This window comes from Cynocephalus volans, chromosome 4 (assembly GCF_027409185.1).
Source record: "Cynocephalus volans isolate mCynVol1 chromosome 4, mCynVol1.pri, whole genome shotgun sequence".
Lineage (NCBI taxonomy): Eukaryota > Metazoa > Chordata > Mammalia > Dermoptera > Cynocephalidae > Cynocephalus > Cynocephalus volans.
The window spans coordinates 116,308,503-116,325,136 of NC_084463.1; the positions used below are offsets into that span (position 1 = coordinate 116,308,503).

The following is a 16,634-nucleotide window of genomic DNA, read 5'->3' on the forward strand; positions in this document are numbered from 1 at the left end:
GAAAGAGCATACATGGTATAGCAATTACTTAGAATTAATTTATTTTGTTTAAAAATATTACTGGAGAGTCTTCTTGCACCTCAGTTTTCTAGAACCTAGGAGAACCTGAGTGGACTCTAGTGCAGAATAAAGAAGGTAGAAGTGTGATGTTGCAGTAGATGTCACGTGTCAAAGCATTCATCCTTGAACATTTAGCTTGACAATATTAGAAGCCCTCAACTCTCCAACAACATTTAGAGGTTAAATAACAAATACTTAATATTTAATAAATAATATAATTTTATAAATATATGATCTTTGTGAAAATGAAGAGAAATAAGTTAGAATTTTTTTCCTTTTAAGCAGTTAATATATTCATAAAGAAACACTACCCACTAAAAGGGAAAAAAAGAGAATAAATGGGAAAAAAAAGTTGCAGTTAGGAAAATCCCTTAACTACCTTTTTCCAGGGTGAGGCTTATGGTCAGCTTAAAACTTTGATTAATTATCATAAGAACCAAATAAAATGGACAAAGTTTTAGAAAAATGGAGCTATCTGCCTAACACCCTAATAGATCACAATCTGCTATCACCATGGTAACGTCTGAATAACTTTTTCAAAGCTAGTATCAATTATGCACTTCTCTGGCCCTTGAAATCCCACTTATTTTTTTAAGGCCTGGAGTCTTTAGAGGAAAAAAAGCCCAACAGTTAAGTCCACACATACCCTCTTGCTCAGTCCGAGTCATTTCCTCAAGCTTCTTCTGTTTCAGTGTGTCCACCACATCGGCAAGGCTCCCTTTGCGGCGTTCTGGGGTTCCAAAAGTAACACTGGTCACTATCTCGCGGTCCCGACTCCCATCGTCAGGCTTATGTGGTGAGGTAGAGGTATTTCGGAAGGAATATAGGGAACATAACTTATTATTCTCTGATTCCTAGAAAAATAAAATAAAATAAAACCATTAGAATATAGGTTTCTTTGCTGACCATTGGAGAAAAATCCCAAACTCAGAAGGATAGTATATGATGCTTAGTAGGACAAATAAAATGTATTAACTAAATTAAAATATAATAACTAACTTAGTAGAAAAATAAAAATATATAATTCTTATTAAACAATACTAAACATTAAAGAAACAATTATCAAAGGAACTAACCTGAAGTGCAAATTCAAACTATTTAATTTTTGAAATTATTAAACAGCCTAAGTGGTTCAAAAACAGACACTTCAACTTCTTATTCATTTACACCCTTCATTTAACATCGTTCAGATTCAACAAAAAATTATTAAAATTGGTGAAATTTTTGTTTTAATTGGGCACTTTTATTAGCAATAATCCTCCCACAGCCTAAAAAAATATGTCCATCACAAAAACATTTCCTTTCATTTAGAACCGGTAGAAAAGTTAGCTTCAGTGTACAATGTTCACTGTTCACCAGAAAATACATAAAATACCTAATTCAATGGCAGAAAGTCAACCAACCTGAATATTTCTGTGTGCTTGTTTGAGGAGAATCCTTTTTTTCTAGCTATACATCTGTCTGAAGTTAAGGAAGCTTCTTTCTATTCCTTACCCTTACCACTGATAATCCAGCGCATAGTGACACATTTTTCATGTAGCATTTAAAAACTTTTTTCTTTTACAAAAGGTCAAGGGTTTTTTTGTTTAGTTTTGTTTTTTTTTTTTTTTTTTTTTTTTTTTACAAAATGGCAAGTTTATTACAGAAACATTTACACAGAATTACTTCACAGTACAGAGAAGTTCACTAACTGGTAAGAGGATTAGATACATCAGCTGAGAAGGAAAAGCAAACTTTAGGTTGAAAATAATGAACACCTAAAAGTTTATAGAAAGAAAATGTTTTTATATCTCTATAAATCAGAACTGAGGGTTGGAAACAACTACTATTTGGCCATAGCCCTTCAGCAGTCTTGCATTCACCTTGTTTGCACAAGAGTATTCTCTCTTCTTATTTAAAAAAAAAAAAAAAAAAAAAAAATCTGCGAAATAAAGCATCTAGTCTTTGTGATTCTCATCAGAACCTTGAAAATCTTAATTGCTCCTATATCTCTCTCCTTCACAATGAAGCCCAGCAAGCTTCAAGAACTAGAAGATAAAGCAAAAGGCAAAAGTTACAGAGTTAATAACTAGTGGAAAAGGGGGAGAAAAGGAAAATGGAGTCTAGAGCAGTACTTTCCACATATCTTAAATGGGATAACAATTGTACTCAATAAATGCTAGGTATCTAACTATCATGTTATTGTATATAAGGTGAAATAAAACTTATTTTCAGAGTTATTGAAATTACATAATGAGATAATATTTGTAAAGCACCTAGGCACAGTGCTGAGCTCACACAGCTGAGATCATGTTCAATAAACGATAGGTACTGTTATTCTGAAGGAAAGAGCAGATCCAGGAACAGGGTCAAGGAGGTTTTCCCTTCCTCTGGACCTGAGGAATTATGAAGTAAAAAATGTTAATATGGGTCCTGAACTAAAACAAATATTATGAACCCTGTAAATATTCTAAAAACCATTGAATTACACACATCAAATAGGTAAATTGTGTGGTACATGTATATCTCAATAAAGCTATTAAAAAATATCATGAGGTCAATAAATCTTTTCTGCGTTTCCATTGCTACCACAATGCCTAGAACAAAGAAGCTCAACGTTATTTGTGGTGAAATAAATTGAAAAGGATAAAATAAATGGGACAGGGAAGGGAAATGAGTTCCTATTTACCTTGCTCCTAGGGCTCCTCTTTTCCCCAGGAAAGACGTTTTATCTCATTTAATGTTTAAAATAATTCATTTAATGTTTACAATAATTCTGTAGAGTGATGCAAAGAAACCCCTTCTTTTAGATGACAGTTCGTGGTTAGTAGGTGGCTCCTTGAAATGGCCAGTTCATTCTCCACTTTAAACAAATGAAAACTCAGAGATACGTCTGCCAGAGCCATTCTGATCTCTTAATAAAGTCCATTCAGACACCTGGCAGAGGTGTTTATCAATCTGTAATCACCATTTGATCAATCATGCTTAACTGACTTTAGTTTCAAGTGCAAATTATATGATAGTCTAAAAATAAAAATAAATAAATAAATAAAACCCTGACTCAACCTAGGGGATTAAAGACCAAGTCAAAACAGTAGTATGTGGAAGTGGTTACCTACAAATGACTCACCATTGACCATAATAAAGAAGATTTTCTCATCAATCCTAAATTGAAATTCAAAGATGCTAGAAGAGGCTCTCCAGACTAGGTAACAACTTTACGTGGTCCTTAGAGCATTTAGGCTCCATAGAGTACCATTTTTTCTCTTAGGACTAATTCCGAACAGTCTTATTTACTCATTGTCACTTACTTGCTAGACTTTGTTCCTTGCTTTTTACTCATGGAAATGTGGTCACTGCCATCACATACCACATACAATAACTATGGGTTCCTTATTGCAATGATGACCCACACTGTCCTCAGCCTCGTAATCTGGACAAAGTGGCTCAACACTACCAAGAAGCAGAGAGCAAGAGGCTGAAAAGTCATGATTTCCCCAAGAAAGCCATAAGAACTATTTGCAACATGTCCCCAAAGAACCAACATAGACAGTAAATAAAACCATAAATGGCTAAAGTCATATAAGTCATCTTTCACCATCCTTAGGGACAATAGAAAGCAGCAAAATTTACCATTTCCAGTTCTCACTTTTTAACTTTCTAAAACTTAATAAATATTGGTTTTTCATGAATGGAGGCCTATAATCAATTCATCTGAATAAAACATACTTACAACAGATTACTGTCTGACTTGAAGTCAATAATGTCAAATTTTAAAAAAGATACTTGACAAAGGATCTCTAGGTTTTTTCCTAGGGGATTATGTAATTTTTAAGTAAGTTTTCTTAAAAAACTAAGCCCAGCTTATTTTGTAATTTCCTAAAAACAAAACAGGTCCTATGACATACAACTGAGGCAAGATGTCCAATAATAATATCTATTAAATTTTTATGTATGTCACTGCAGCACAACAGTAAAGAGATTTGAAACAATATTAACATAAACCAGTGGTTCTAAAATTTAAATTTGTAGAATTACCTTGTAAGTGTATTAAAATGCAGATTCCCTAGACCCCCACCCACCTTCCCCAAGGGTGGGCCCAGGAATATGAATACTGATGAACATCCAAAGTGATTCTGACACACAGGCCCTGACCCCACTTTAAGAAACACTGCTTCCTAAGAAGACAATGAAATAAATGAGCTTTGCCTTAATGATACAACATGGATATAACTATAAAAAATTTTAAGGAACCTGGTCGGTTGTGATTTTTTTTAAATGACATAAGGGAAATTACTTCTCTTCCTTTCTTTTGAAAAGAACCACTGCATAACATGACTGAACACATGAACATCACAAAAAGCAGAGCACATAGGGCACTGAGTTAGTAAGCATTATTAGTTCATCCAAAGAAACATTTACTACAAATTTGTTCTCTCTCAACCCCTAACCTCAGCAGCCCCTCCAAACCTAACAGTGAATAAAATTTTCAAAACATTATTTAAAAGGATCTCAGTTATAATACAAGGACTAAAGCAATGTTGATTAAGATTATCTAAAGAGCATTCCACTGGAAATCAATTAAACACAGTACATAAATGTATGGGGTTTGGGAAGTGATGGTCAGGTAAAGGGCATAAAGAAATATTATGATTTGTAAGAATGAATGTGCTAATAATAAATTTTAAAATTTAATTTAAAAATAAATAAATAATAAAAATTTTATAGCAGAAAAGATGTATGCAGATGACTGAAAAAGCACATAGTAGTACAAAAAAAAAGTCATTAGACAAAGTTTCTGGAAAGGAAAAGCAATTTTCACAAATCAAGAATTTTAATTAATATATATCAGTGTTGGAAGGAATAGAAAAGTAAATAATAAAAACAAAACATTAAAATAAATATTGTTCAGATCATTCAGAAGTTGTTATTCAAAACTGATTGCTCAGCAGTGGCCTTCAAAGGACTTTAAACTTACGGTACTGTGAATATATAAAAACTACTCAGATCGTTGAGCCTTCCTGTATCTTGCTCCTTTCCCCTGGGATGTCCTACATCCTCTTTGACTATGAATCCAACCCACTTTTCAAAGTTCAGATCAAGCTACATTTCATCCTTGAAGCCCTTCCTGACTATACTGGGCCTCACTATCCTGCTGCCCCCCAAACTACACATTGAAGCACTTAATCATAACTGCCCAATTTAGCATTTAATAATATACTAGCATAAATTGCTCATTACCATTTTGCATATAATAGTCATATTTGCAACTAAATTTTAAGTCTTGAAGGATTTGGACCATGTCTCACACCTCCAGAGCATACAACAAAATGTTAAGTACATTGTGGGCTGTTGAACTTGAAATAATTACTCACCAAAAATAATCAAAAATTAAGGCTAAAGGTAAAGATTTGATCTAACAATGACAGGATTGTAAAGCAAAATATTTAGAACTTAGATATTAAAAAATAAGGGACTGATGATATAGCAACACAGTGGGATACCACACAGTCACTAAAAAGAATGTTATATATGTTGGAGATTATGTTGTTTATAGTGATGAATAACTAGAAGCAACCTGTATGTCCGACTGTATAGATTATTTTAGCACATTATGGTTTTATCCACATGATGAAATAATTCAAAACTATTGAAAAATCATATTTTTGCAGAAAATTTAATGACGTGGGAATATTCATAATGTATTGTTCGTAAAAAAAAAAATCAATATACATTTTTAAGAAAAAAATTATGTACAGAATAAAAGAGACCAGAATTTCAACAAAATGTTAATGGTCCTCTGAGTGTTGGGATAATATAGTCTTATTTTCTTTTTGAAGTTCTCTATATTTTGCTAGTGTTCTATCACAAATAATACTTTTAATCAAAAACACACAATTTTCAAACTTGAATATGAATACCAAAAAAAAATTGTAGAAATAATTTATTCACAAGGAAAGACGTGTTAAGTGGGAAAAAAAAAAAGACATGTTGTACTAGTTACAGTATAACATCAGTTTTTTATTTATGTGTGTAATGGTAAATGAACTCCTCCCCCCACCGCACATATACACACACAAACTAGAAAGATATATATCAAAGTATTTATAGTGATTTCTAAATAGGAGTGAGATTATTGGTAACTTTTATTTCCTTTTTTGCTTATCTGTGTTTTCTAATTTATCTTTCATGAACATACTACTTGTGTGATAAAGAAAGCAAAAGTCATGTTATAAACAGATGTTTAGGGGAAATAAAAACAAAAATAATTTCAGAGAATAAAGTTTGGCCTTTTTGAAGATGTCTAGAGAGTCAGTATATAATAGTCACCATGTACAAACCCAGAAAAAATAACCAAGCTTTTTTTCCTTGGCATTTCTGCAGTTGAAGGAACTCAAATAATACTTTCTAATAAATCTAATTACTTAAAAGGGAGCCCTCGTATAAGCTAAAATCTACATCCTTATTGCTATAGTTTAAATGTATGTCTCCCCAAAATTCATAAGTTGGAACCTAAGACCTAATGTGATACTGTTAAGAAGTGGGGCCGATAGGAGATGATTAAGTCATGAGGGCCGAGCCCTCATTAACAAGATTAATGACCTTATAAAAGGGCTGGAGACAACTAACTAGGCCCTTTTCGCCCTTCCAAATTACCCAGTCTGTGGTATTTTGTTATAGCAGCAGGAACAGAGTAAGACACATAATTACAATACATTGTTTCCTATTTGCTCTCAAAAGAGACACAAAATTAATCTATTTTCTCTTCCATATTAGAGGTGCTCAAATATCTCAAGGAAGGGATCAAATTAATAGTCTTTTCCTAGGTGAAATTCCTCCACTTTCTACATCCATGTCTCATTTGACATGATTTCCAAATCTTCGGCATCCTTTTCTTACACACTCCAGTCTCTCGATGTCATTCTAAAAATATGTTGCCATCAACTAAATACCAAGTTCTGCATTTTCACTTTCAACAGAAAGAAAAGCAACAGTCAGCAAGGTTAAGTGGTTTCCCCCATGTGTCACACAGGTAGAACTAGCAGAGCTAAAATCTAAATGCAGGTGGCAGGTTTCTGCCACCAAATCCAATGTTTTTCTATTCCACATTTCCACTTAAAAATCACTCTCAATAGTAAAAGATGCCATAATTTCAGTCACAACTATCTTCTAAATCTTTTGTTTTCTTACATTTCTATAGAGATTTGTTTACTTTCGAGGCAGAAATAATACTTCGTTATTAACTCTAATCCAAGAATTACCAAGAAGTAAGTTGTATTATTTACCTATTGTTGAATAACAAATCATTCCAAAACAAAGGGCTCACAACAATAATAATCATTTAATGGTTTCTGTGGGTCAGGATTTGGGAGCATCTGAGTTCAGCTGTTCTATCTCAATGTCTCTCATTGAGTTAAGTCAGTGTTTAAGATTGGAGTCATCTCAAAGGCTTCAGTACTCACAGATGTGGTACCTGGGCTGGGAATACTTCAAAAGCTCTAGACTAGAATAGCTAGGGTTTCTTGGACATCTTCTTCTATCTCTATGTGATCTCTCCTTGTGGTCTCTTTAGCGTGTTAGTCTCAGGGTAGCTGCACTTCTTACATGGTGCCTCAGGGCTCCAAAGGTGCATGTCCCAGGATCAGTCTGATGAAAGCTGTATCACTGTTTCTAACCAAGCCTGGAAAATCACACTGTGCAACTGTTACTACTTTCTATTCAACAGTGAGTCACCAAGGCTCAAGGGGATGAGAGTTAGACTCTGCCTTTTTGTAGGATGGAGTTAAAATCATATCCTCAAATAGTTGTTACAAGAAATGAATCATGTATAAAGCATTTAGTACAGTGCTTAGCACAAAAGTACTCAATAAATGATAGCTACTCTTATTATTGTATTCAAATGTCCTTTGTCCAGTTCTCCTTTCTTGCAATTTCTAATTCTGAGAATATAGTCATGATAACTACTGATACTAAACTACATTACTCTCTTCATTATCAATGCACATCCCAAACTAATTCCACTAAGATCTGGCTCCTCACAGAGCTCTACGAACTTTAGCATTTGCAATTAGCTTTTTCTAGGAATACTATCAATTCCCACTTATCCTATCTGCATATGGATTATCTCCATTCTGTTCAGGAGCAGTTACAGTACTCTACTGCTCTGATTCGGCAGGTTGCCAACCATAACTAGACAAGGAATGTAGGTAGGCAGCCACACTGCAAGCAGAGGAAAGCAGCAGGCTGGGATTGAAAAGTCAGACAAGATGTCAGGAATTGAGAGTCAGAGAGCATAGGTCAGGAGTGAAATCTTGCCTGTATAATGGAGTTGAAACCCACGTACAGGTGGAAGTCATTGCAGTTCAGAGAAGTGACTAAAAAATGGCCTAAGTAGCAACATGAATCAACTTCCCTACCTGCTGACCAGTCTAATTGAAGGGACAGAACATTATCCTCTCCTACCCTTTTCTGCACCCATTAGCAAGACTACATTAAATATATTCATTCTTTATTGCATTGTATGTTGTCAGTTTTGTTTTGTTTTGTTTTCCATCTTAGTTGTAGCTTTTCCAATCACAGCTTTATCCTTACTCTAGTCTGCCCTCCCTATAGATAAGGTTTACTGAGATATGCAGTCATAGATTTGTCCCTGATTTCTGACAGCACCCAATCTATAGCAAACTTGTTTCCTTAGACCCTACACAAAATCATCCGAAGAAAGGCCAAATTCTAAAATAGGTTCTATCTAACACTCTGTTACTAAGATACTCTGTGGTTCCCCATGGTGTATATTGTCTCTGACTAAAATGAGTAATAAATCCAATTTGTTCAACTGTAGGTATGTTCCTGGTAGTCTTTGACTGGAGGAAATGAAGGGGATGCAATGTCTGTAAAGAAGTTTGAAACAATAATAAAGCCAACTTACAAGCTGTTTTTGTTTTAAATCACCATGCACTGGCAACTCACTCAACCATGTCAGTGATCAGTCTTCTCTGCCAGAGTAGATGGCTCCCATCACTACCCCATCCCCCGTGGTAAGCACTGCATTTATATATTTTGTTTTAACTAAGTGTTCAAGTTATATTACACATACTATATTAAACATATACTATATATGTACCACTTCTTCTGATTCCCTACTTTAAACAACTTTCTTTGATAAACCAAAAATTACCTGCCAGCTGTGCTGTACAAGTATAAGAGGCCTTTTACTACTGTGTTACTGACTGACTGACAGAAAATATTTACCTAATCTAGGTTCCAATAACTTCTTGCTAATAAAGGAAATCTAAACTTTTTAATATGCTAACATTTATAAATTCTTTCTCAGAAGAAAAAGTATGTTGCTCTCTAATGTGACATATTTTAAGGAAAAGCATAGATTAAAGAAGATTACATAAATAGAAATGCTGGATTTGGTTCTAATTTCCAACAGATTATTTATGACAATAATATCATTTGCTCTAATAGCAAAACAAAGTGTATGCTTTTTTCTTTTACTAAAACTGACATTTGCTAGAATATATTGATTTGCATATCATTCTCAAAGTTGGAATAACATTATGCTTATCACTATTACTATATTGTTTAGTAACAATAAAATTATTCTTAGATGTGTCAGAAAATAGATTTGTTGCCAACATTTCTAAAGAGTCATGACTTCGACAATCTAAAAAGAAAAAATTGTTTTTAAAATGTTATTTTGATTCACAGAAAAATAATCACATACCCAAAAGTTTTTTATATGGCCTCATTTTCATGATAGTTAATAAATGGAAGTAAATATAATGAACAGAATAAATACAGAAAAAATACTAAAAGTTCTCAAACTTGTGAAGACAAGCACCTAGGAAAGCTTTGCATAATCTATACACATCGGCCTCACATACAAAATCAGAATCTCAAGATTTGAAGGTCCTTAAAAGTCCAGTTTATCACAATACTAATAATAAGTTGAACATTCAGAGGGAGAGAACAGAACTGTGGTTACTAGAGGAAGGAAAGAGGGAGAGAGAGGGAGGATGGTGAGAAATTGGTTAATGGAAAAATAATTTAGGAAATAATTAATATTTCCTAATAATTAGGAAAAATAAGCTCTATTGGTGTACTGTTGAGCTTAGGCATCTATAATTTAGCATTAATTTACTGAGTGTTATCAAATGGCTAGAAGAGAGGAGGTCGAATGCCCTTATCACAGAGAAATGATTCAGTTTTATAATGAGGAATATGCTAATTATCCTGACTTGATCATCACACATTGTGTATAGGTATCGATATTCAACTCTATGCCCTACAAATATGTATAATCAATTACATTTCAAAAACAATTTTAATGATAAATAAGTAATTTTTAAAAAATTCCAATTGTTCAACCCCATCTATCACTTCACTTCTCTGTGCAATAAAAGGTAAAATAATAAAGTAGTTAAAATACAGGATATCTGAGCCAGATTTTCTAACTTAAATCCAAGCTTTTCCACCTTACTCCCATATAGGCTCAGATAAGTTAGTTAACCTCTTTTTGCCTTAATTTCCTTGTGTGTAAAATGGAAGTAATAACAATATCAGTAAAGATAAGGTTGTTGTAAGAATTAAATGAATCAATAAAAATAAAACACTTAGAACAGTGCCTATTACATAGTATGTGCTCATTGAATAGTTGTGGTGGTGGCAGTGGTGGTAGCAGTGTTGACTGTTACAAAATCCCTGACAAGTGACTTTTTGGCCTCTCCTTAAACATCTCCACTGACAGAGGATTTAGCACCTCTCAAAGCAGTTCATGCCATCTTTGTAAGGTTGTCCAAAATTCTTTATAGGAATATTATAACTATTTCAACCTATAGTTCTATCCCATGGAAACATTCACAATAGCAGCCCTTTCAATACATACACACAGCAATTATAGAACACTTATATCTTCCCTTTTTATAGGGAAAATATCCCTGTTTCTTTCATTTCTTCCTCATAAGACATGGTTCATTCTTACCTAAGTGTTCCAAATTGTTTTTCTCTTTCTCTTAAAAAGCAGTGCCATGAACTGAATTTACTCAGTATTGTCTAAACAACAGGAATTAAGGCACACAATCATTGCCTTAAAACATCATGTTTTAAAGATCTCATGCCATGAGTCAGCCTCATAGATGAGGATACTTTATAACTTTTTGGTAGTGAAACAGTAAGACAAGTTTTAAGGCTGGCAGGCCTGATAATGAATTCCTCATCACATGAAGCAACATTCTATCAATGGTCCAGCTATTGGCTGATTCATGTGCCTATCAACTCCAGGCAATTACTTTCATCTGGACGTTCATTAGTACTCAAACTGCCATATATGTGATACTCAACCTAAACAATACTATCAGGCTAGGCTGAATTGGCTATGACAATATTAACCTAGAAACCAAGAAAGTTAGCAGCGGCAAGAGATTTGGTGTCAGGAGACATAAAGTGACTAAGGTCAGACAGCAAATTAGTGGCAGAGATGAACACAGGCTTTCTATGAGGTAACATCTTATCTTCTAGCTTTTCTTCCCTCCAAGTAACACTAGGGAAAATACTTCCATTGAATAAGAAGAATGGGGTTTTTTTTTGGGGGGGGGGCTTTTTTTTTTTTTTTTCTTTTTGATAATTTAAGGCACTGGGGAGAGGAGTGATTATACAGAAGCTGGAGATGTCAGACAAGTTTTTACAGAGCAAGTTTCTATGTATGGAGAGTCTCAAATGATTCTGTAGAACTTTTCTTAAACTACTTACTAGTGTTAAGTCTATTTTCCTCATCCTCTCCTCCTTTGCTGCTGTTTTCTTCCCCATTTGAGAGATACCAGTACCCTTATAAAAATAATGGTGTTTGTTGTAGCTGTTGTTTTTATAATCAGCAAGGCAACTAGTATGCTTTAAATGAAAAGAAATAGCTTAGGATATGCTCCTCATACCTCACAAATCTTAACATTAAAAAGTACCACAGGGACCGAGCCCGGGGCGCACTCGGGAGAGTGCGGCGCTGGGAGCGCGGCAACGCTCCCTCCGCGGGTTCGGATCCTATATAGGAATGGCCAGTGCACTAACTGGCTGAGTGCCGGTCACGAAAAAGACAAAGACCAAAAAAAAAAAAAAAAAAAAAAGTACCACAGCCCAAACAACGTTGGTCAAGTCCACTTGTTCCTTAATAGAGATACTACTCTATTAACAGTGAAGTCATTTCATGCCCAAGTTTCTCTAGGGAAGAGAGACGAGAGAATAGATTGCTTTATATGTCATGTATACTGAGCCCTCGGGGCCATTCTGCGAGCTCAACAATCTCCTCTCTTCACTGGATATTGCCCAGTAAAGTTCCCAATATTGAGGATTTCACCAACAAGAACCTTCAAATTTCCTTCTAATATATCAAGTAAATAAGATGGGCTTAACAAGAAACTCTTTGTAATCCAGAAAAATGTAAATAACTTCTCTTGCTCTCTCATTTAAGTTCTTACAACTAGAACAAGTACAAAGAAACTAAAAATTATTCCTCAGAGGCTGTGCTGCTTATAAAACAACTACCTATCCATCCACCCACGCATCTATGCATTCATGTATCTATCCATCCATCCATCTATCTATTCATCTATCTATCTGTCTATCTATCTATCTATCTATCTATCTATCTATCTGTCTGTCTGTCTGTCTGTCTGTCTATCTATCTGTCTGACTGTCTGTCTGTCTGTCTGTCTGTCTATCTGTCTATCTATCTATCTATCTATCTATCTATCTATCTATCTATCTATCTATCTATCTATCTGTCGGTATTTACCTTTCCAGGAAAAGGGAAACTAGGCACAAAATGCCACCAATTTAACACAGAAATTAAGTAAGGAGTCTAATTCTACCCTCAATGCCTGGGAGCTATACATTCTCCTAACTGAAAGCAACACATAACCTTGGATTGATGATTTAGTTAGTTACAATCATAGAGCTCAGACTTTCTCTCTGGAAAAAGAAAAAAACAGATGCGAATTTTTCTTTGTCTCTTTTAACTTTCAAATTCCAAAAACTTAGATCATTCCTTGCCTTATTGTGTCATCCAAGAGAACAGCACCCAAAAGGACAGATAGACTCTAACCTTACTGTCAATTTCAGACAGCAAAATAAATATAATCTCATAAAATGAAAAAGGCATCTTTAGTAGAAGCATATAATGTGCAAAATAAATTAGTAATGACTAAAGGCTAAATATTAACCCTAAATTCAAGTGCAAAAAAAATTTCTCAATTTGTTCATGGATTACATTAGTTTAATCCCGGCTAACTCGGTGCTTAGGCATAAAACTACTAACTTACCACTGGAACTGACAAATAAGTTCCTAAACAAAAATAATCATCATATAAATGTTCTAATTGTCTTTTATATTTCTGGGTAAATGAATTTCTGCTATTATACCACCATAATCTTTCGGTGCTTGAGTGAGGGAACATTTCCTCTCACAAGTTTGATAAATTTGAAAATATTGTATTCAAGGTACCGTCAGCAGAAACAAATCAGAATTAAATTATAATGAAAACAAAAGTTTACAAAATAATTTCCAGTAATTTTATGAAATAGGGTTTTCCATTTTCTAGGGTGCTAATGAAATAAATATAAAGAAGATAAATGAAATGCATAAATATTCATTTCTGATTTTAACCTGATTGTAAAATTTTATTAGCAAAGGTTTGTAATTTATAGTTTGGATTTGAGAATGTGGTTTACACAAAGATATATTATTGAACTCAATTTGCATCACCTAGAAAAGTAATGCCTAAGGGTAACAGAAATGTAATAACGCCAAATAATACTTAAAAGACTAATATAAAAAATATATATGCCATCTCACTGAAAGCTGTACTAACAAAAGGAATAATAGCTTGAAGTTGTTCTTTAAAAAGGTTACATTTCTCTTGGAAAGCAAGAAAAACTTTTACTTGCTTTTCAAATAAAACTGAAGCAGAAGACAATCAAACAGTGGAATAATTTGCATATTAAGGTAGTTAAGGCACATTCATTACAGGCATTCAAGAAAGATTAGATATGTTCATGGAAAGAACAGAGTAGGGTCTTTCCTCCTTGATGCAAATGGTTTGACTCAATAATTAGAGACAGCCCTTTCAATCTCATCTCTGAATGTATGATACAAGCAGAATTCGTTGTGTTAAAGTTGCCTTTATGGAAACCCTCTCCAAATTAAAGATAGAAGGTAGACCTCCATCGAGTGCAAATACTGTCCTGGCTTCCTCCTTCCAAAGCAATATGCTGCCTATCACAGTCATCACCATCTTATTCCTGCTTATTTAAAAGGACCTTGATATTCATATCTCATTCTAATACTTAAATTTCAAATTAGTCTTGTAAATAGCTGCACGGTTTATAATATATACATTAGTTTCTACAACATGTTGCTTAGAAGTATTACAAAAATGTGCAGATTTCATTATTCCAGTAATATTTCATTTTAGTAGTATACTTACCAGAAGGAATTGCAAGAAGGAATTCTGTACAAGAAAGTGTACATTAATCAACTGAAACATGCTAGTGCAGTTCTGCTTTAATCAGAAAATTATTGGTGTCCTGAGATCAGCTTCTATTGATTAACATTGACCAATTTTGACAAAAGACTTATTTAAAAAACAAACTTCTACATTCAAATGACACTTGAATCCACCAAGAAAAATAAAAGCTGAGTAGAATAGTCCTGCCTAATCAAATTGTTCATGCTACACTAGATTATACTAGATTTTCTATTGATAATCAAGTCTTATTTTAAATAATTATCAAAAAGCAACTTTTCTTGCCTCTGGAAATGCTATAGATCCCAAGCTACACTTTGGTCATATAGAAGTATTTGCATATGGATACTAGATGGGAAAAGTCAAACCACAGGTGCAGCCCCAGCATCATTATGAGATGTACACTACCAACATATAGGTGAAAGAAATGAAAACAAAATATTTATGAGACATAAAGATATTACATAAAACTGAAGCAAATTAGGGGAATATTGGCTGAATCTCAGAAAAGATAACCTTATGAACATGAATGTTGTGAATTATAAGTGAATGTCAGTGATGGAGTTCATTAAGAGATTCATGTTATAGTCAGTGCTCTGCAAACCTCAGTCACTGTAACTTACACAGCCTGAAAGATTAAAATAAAAATAACCATGGCAAATCCCATCTCCCTGAAGACATTCTATATACCCAATTTTATTACACTGGAAGGAAAAAAAAGATACTAGGGTCTGATTTTCCTTGAACTGTCAAAATACAAAGAAATGCAAAAAGTCTTTGCACAGATGTGGCAAAGTACTAGGTTTTTATATTTTGGCAAGTGCTCAATATGCAGCCCACATAATCACATGTTAATGACTGGAGTGTGTTAATCAGCATGCATACCTGATTCCTTCTTGCCCAAGGGGAAAAGAGCCAAATATTCCAGAGCATGTTATTGTTTCTACTTTTGATAAAGATTTTGATAATATGCTAAGAAAGAAAGAAAACTTTTCCAAAAAGTATCTTTAGAAAGGTATATTATACAATTAAGAATAATGATAAAATAATTTATATTTCTATAAGCATCGAGATAATTCCAGGTAGCATACCAGTAATCCTTTCATTTAATTTAAACAACCCAGATTTAAGAAACTTTTTAAAAAATATGCTTAAAAAAAACAGGAATGAAACAGTGCACATAATCAGGATGTGAAAATATAAAGGTAATCAATGTGTTAACACTAGCCAACATTAGTTATCAATTTCACTACCCACAGCACCCACAGCAAGAGTTTTGCCAGATTCTATGCAATAAAATGTTTTTATTTTTTAGTTCATGTTGTAAATAAATTTGTCATTACATTTCTGAGAAAGTTTTAAAAGGAAACAGCACAGAGTTTCAAATTCACGAAAAATAGGAAATCCCCCATAGGGCTTCCTAGAGAATGTTGTTCAGTGACTCAGGGACAAGGATAAACATTTTTACTTAGAAATCTAGGTTTGAATTTATTTAAATTGAACGAATTTCCAAAGTCCAAAAATGAGAAGAATAGTAACTAAATTTCTTAAGAAATCTAAACCTTTCTAGTTTTATGTTTGTTTGTTTGTTTGTTTGTTTGTTTGTTTGTTTGTTTCCTAGTGCTTCATAGAGCAATCATGTGCCACAAAAGATACACATGAACCTTACCTTAGGCATTAAGACTATAAATTAGATAGGACCCTGTGAGCTACTGGGTTTCTACTACAGTTAAAGTACAGTCCCAATAAAAGTGAAGAAATAAATTTCCTTTGGGTGCTGCCTACTATCTTAAGAGACTACTAGATCCTATGAAAAAAAGAAAGAAAAAAAAAAACTGGCAACAAAGTTTTTTAAATCTCTTAACAAGTAACAGGATTAGAAATCTTCTAAAAGTCTGCCACAACATAAAGCATGGCTGAGGACTGAATCCTCACTAAAAATTCCTGGACTGTGTAATCATGTAATGACAAGAGCTCCATTCCCAGAAATAGTACAAAGTCCACACCAGAAATTTTATGACTCCAAGTAAACTACATAAAACACTCAGAGTTGATTAACAACTTCTTCAGGCAGAA

General features: G+C 33.7%; 1 protein-coding gene across 16 annotated transcripts in view; it reads right to left on the reverse strand.

Moving 5' to 3' along the window:
- The window catches only part of SOX6 (SRY-box transcription factor 6), a 638,471-nt gene that overhangs the window by 355,103 nt on the left and 266,734 nt on the right, over window positions 1-16,634 (reverse strand). For all 16 annotated transcript variants that reach the window (XM_063092518.1, XM_063092517.1, XM_063092516.1 and 13 more), the window contains one exon: window positions 707-914. In XM_063092518.1, the coding sequence (XP_062948588.1) occupies window positions 707-914 (208 nt within the window). The remainder of the gene's footprint in view (window positions 1-706; window positions 915-16,634) is intronic.